Consider the following 3952-nt stretch of genomic DNA (forward strand, 5'->3'; position numbering starts at 1 on the left):
TATTTTATAACGAAAAAGACGTCTCATTATAATTAAAATAAAATCTTTCTAAAATAAAGGATTCCTCTCATTTCCTCTCTTCCTACTCTATCTCTTTTCCTTCTCCACCCACAAAAAAGGATTAAACAACAAGGAATTTGTATCATTCAAAGAGATACAAACAAAGTTGCTGGCTAGTTGACCAAAAAAACTGTACTAAAATACTTCAAAAACAGGGAATCATCCTCCTATTAGTTCGTTGTATATTTGTAGCAAGATTTATCTTTACCTGCTCTTAACTTTTTTTGTTTTTCTTTTCTTTTCTTATTGCAGTAAAAAAAAGCATTGAATTGAGTGAATTTACAATCAGACCCCAAAAAAAGAGACTTTACCTCTGCCCCGTCCTAAATGAACAAAGTAGGTACAACAGTTGTGTAGAATTACGAAAGTACCACTTCAGTGCATAAGTGAGCGTGCAACAACCTTAGCGTATCTAATTTTGGTCCTCTCTCTGCGCTTCCCTTCGCTCTAATGTCTAAGGTGATATCTCTTCTCTCTTCTCTTCCTTCGTTGCTCCCATATTTTACTCCTCACTTCTTTTCTTCTTTTTTTTTTCTTCTTCTTCTTCTTTCAACACTGCACCAGTTAATTATATATTGAATGTTTATTTTTTTAAAAAAAAAAACTATATCTCGAATGTATGTGGATGAAGCAGTGACATTTTTTGTGGCTGGTTATTTCCCACCTACTACTATTACATAAACTTAATTTGCTGCAATAACTCAACTATGTCCTCACTCCTTACTATTCATCATTTAGTTCTGCTTTATTTTGGATGATAACCATGTGGCAGCAACTCATTCAGTTTTATGTAATGTACTCATAAGCAGCTAGGGCACCAAGTTTCTGCCTCTAACAACACCAGTTACCACTGGGGTTTATACTGTCTCTAATTTCAGGAATCTGTTTCTAATTTGATGGAGGAACTTATATCATTGCTATTAGTTTTGCATATGTGATTGATAACCCTAATTTATTTTGAATCATGAACATGAATCTCTGTGTGTTCCAGAGAGTACATTTTCTTACTTGATTTTGTTTATTTTATCCCCTTACTAAATTTTGAAACTATTGTTGTTTATCATTTTTCAGCTGAACCAAAATGATGCTAATCATGAGAGCATTAAGAATGAGATAAAGAAACATGAAGATAACCTTAAATTCCTTAATTCTCAATCAAATCGACTAGCCGAATCAATACTTGACTTACAAGGTGTGTTCATAAACCAATCTTTTTTGTTCTTACTTATTTTGTTCCATAGAGACCAGGTTACTAGAATTAAACCTGGTAAACTAATGCAACATGACATCAGTACTCATTGGTTGAATAAACGAAAATCAACTACTTCAGTTAAGTAGTTCATGTAAAAGTTATTAGCTGATTTGTTTTGTCTAACAATGTGTCTATAGTGAGTCTTGGTAGGTACCATTCGTGTAGTGTAATTACACCAGACAATGGAAGTGGTCCATCTAATACCGAGGACGATACAGCACCATCTATTACCGAGGACGATACAACAGAACAAATATTGAAGAAAGAGAATTCAGCTGCTGGCATATTCTGTTGGCTGAAAGCCAATGCTCAGACATCGAATTTGGCTTTGGAAAAAGATGCTGTGGGAGTTGTGGCAACCCTTGCCAAGGTTGAGAGCGATGAACTTAGCAGGTCAATATCAGCTTTCATTCTCCCCAAATCTTTAACTCCCTTTTTTGTCCTTTGATATCTTGCAGCAGGCACTATCTCTTATGGTTTTGCTTAATTTATCAGATATTGGAATGTGGTTCTCTTAGTTGTTTTAAATTTTTAGTAGCATACATTGGAGAAAGAAGCTATTATTTTTATTGTAGATTGTATTAAGATAATCCAGCATTGTTGTCTAAGTACAGGATTCTCTCTGAGTATTTGGGATTGGAGACCATGCTTGCAATTGTCTGCAGTACTAATGAAGGTGTTAATGCATTAGAGAAGTACAACCCTGAAGGCACAATAAACTGTAGTGCAGGCTTGCATGGAATTGGATCTTCAATTAAAAAGAATGTAAATGGCCGATTTGCTGTCATATGTCTTGAATCTTTCAGGCAAGTTTGATTATATAAATCTGTGTATGTGTGTATTAGGTACTCTTCATGTGAAGCTTTTTTCAATGGGATTCTTTAGATAGGAATTAACATCAAAACCTCATAAGGATACAATTCACAGGGCATTGTTCAGGTTATTTCTATGTATGTCTCTTCTAATAGGACATCTGAGAAAGTTACATGATAGCATTGCTACATCATAGTTAAATGTGAGAAGCAAAACTTCTGCTTATAGTTTTCTGAGTACTGTTTGTTTTTCAGACCATATGTTGGAGGTTTTGTAGCCAATGATCCACAAAAGAAGTTGGCTATTCCAAAACCAAGATTTCCAAACGAGGAGTGCCCGGCTGGGTTCATTGATTATGCAGTAAACATGCTCTATTTAGAGTCCAATAACTTATCTTTTGTTACTTCTAGCGGTCACGGTCTTAGAGAGACACTATTTTATGGCCTTCTCTCTGGCCTACAAGTATACAGAACCCGAAATGAAATGATGTCTGCTCTCCCATGCATTGATGAAGGAGCTGTGTCATTAGATGGTGGAATGATCAAGAAAAATGGAATGTTTGTTCTTGGTAGTAGGTCAGTATCAAATTATCCTTTTACCTTCTTAATGTATGTCTGAGGTTGATCGTACTCTTTCCTTTTTTTAGCGCCTCCATCATGTTCTATACTAGTACTTGTGTAATTGTGTTCATTTATTACTTTTCTAGGTGAAAGCCTTATGTTATTCTCTGTAAACTTTCATATGCTATATTGCTTTATCATATGATTAACCTTTTTTTTGGATCATATGATCATAGAAACTTTGTGATAACACAACATTGTGTGGCTATAGGAAAGATGTAGAAGTGAAGTTTGGTATATTTTCGGGAAGAAGTGGTGTGGTTCCTCCAAATTATAGTCAAGCTGAAGAAGTGGTGAGGAGGCTGAAATGGGAAAGCACCAAGCTTGCTGAAGACATACAAAGAGAGCAGCAACTATTGGACCATTTGAAGGCCAAGTCCGCAAACAAAGTAGCTTGAAAAACTCTTGTTTATTACATAGACCTGTTTATTTGAGCTACGTGGTTGCATATAACCACATCCAGTTGTGTGTGCATTAGCAGTTAAGTTTACCGCATGATGATTTTGTGTTTAGATTCTCTTTTTGAATGTTGTACTAACATTTGCTAATGAACCAACACCTGACTTCGGACCATGTCCAGTGTTCATTAATTATACACTTATCCTCCAATTCTGGTTCGTTGTTAAAATTCTGGTCCTTTGGAGAGTTACCTTGAAAGGATTTACAAATCAGTTGGCACGTGAAATTATAAAGAACAAAGGTCGTATGGATTCAAGATTCAACGGTGCATATAACACATTGGCTTGTGATGATCACAAGGGATAAAAGCATTGCTACATTTTTTTTAATTTATTTATTTTGGATTACAAGAAAAGATAAAGGCAAAAAGGGTATACTTTAAAAAGTGATCTTTATGCCGTAATGTAGATAATTGAAAAAATATAAGACGGCTAAGAAAGAAACAAAAGTGGCTTTAAGCAAAGGAAGAATAAGAGCATATGAAGATTTCTACTAGTCCTTAGACAAGAAAGAAGGAGAAAAAAGTATATATAAAATCGCAAAGAGCCGTGAAAAAAGAACGAGAGACTTGGATTAGGTTAAGTGCATAAAGGATAAAGACGGGGAAGTGTTGGCTCAAGAGAAAAAGATCAATGAAAAGTGAAAGAGCTACTTCTACAAGTTATTTAATGAAGGACAGAAGACTCTTTCGAGTCTTGATCGGTTATGCATGAGGAAAAAAGATTAAAACTTCGACTACTATTAAAGG

The 3952-nt window shown here is 35.0% G+C and overlaps 1 protein-coding gene across 2 annotated transcripts; it reads left to right on the top strand.

Moving 5' to 3' along the window:
- The first annotated feature begins 341 nt into the window (after positions 1-341).
- LOC107491938 (protein DEFECTIVE IN MERISTEM SILENCING 3) lies at positions 342-3373 on the top strand. Of its 2 annotated transcripts, none has more exons than XM_016112874.3 (6): positions 342-519; positions 1132-1252; positions 1450-1705; positions 1927-2118; positions 2380-2700; positions 2957-3373. In XM_016112874.3, the coding sequence occupies exons 1-6, from the start codon at positions 511-513 to the stop codon at positions 3141-3143; spliced, it is 1086 nt and encodes a 361-aa protein (XP_015968360.1). In that variant the 5' UTR covers positions 342-510; the 3' UTR covers positions 3144-3373. The 2 variants fall into 2 exon arrangements, with proteins under 2 accessions (XP_015968360.1, XP_052118549.1); XM_052262589.1 differs by lacking the exon at positions 342-519 and adding an exon at positions 809-850.
- The last annotated feature ends 579 nt before the right edge of the window (positions 3374-3952 follow it).

This window comes from Arachis duranensis, chromosome 6 (assembly GCF_000817695.3).
Source record: "Arachis duranensis cultivar V14167 chromosome 6, aradu.V14167.gnm2.J7QH, whole genome shotgun sequence".
NCBI lineage: Eukaryota > Viridiplantae > Streptophyta > Magnoliopsida > Fabales > Fabaceae > Arachis > Arachis duranensis.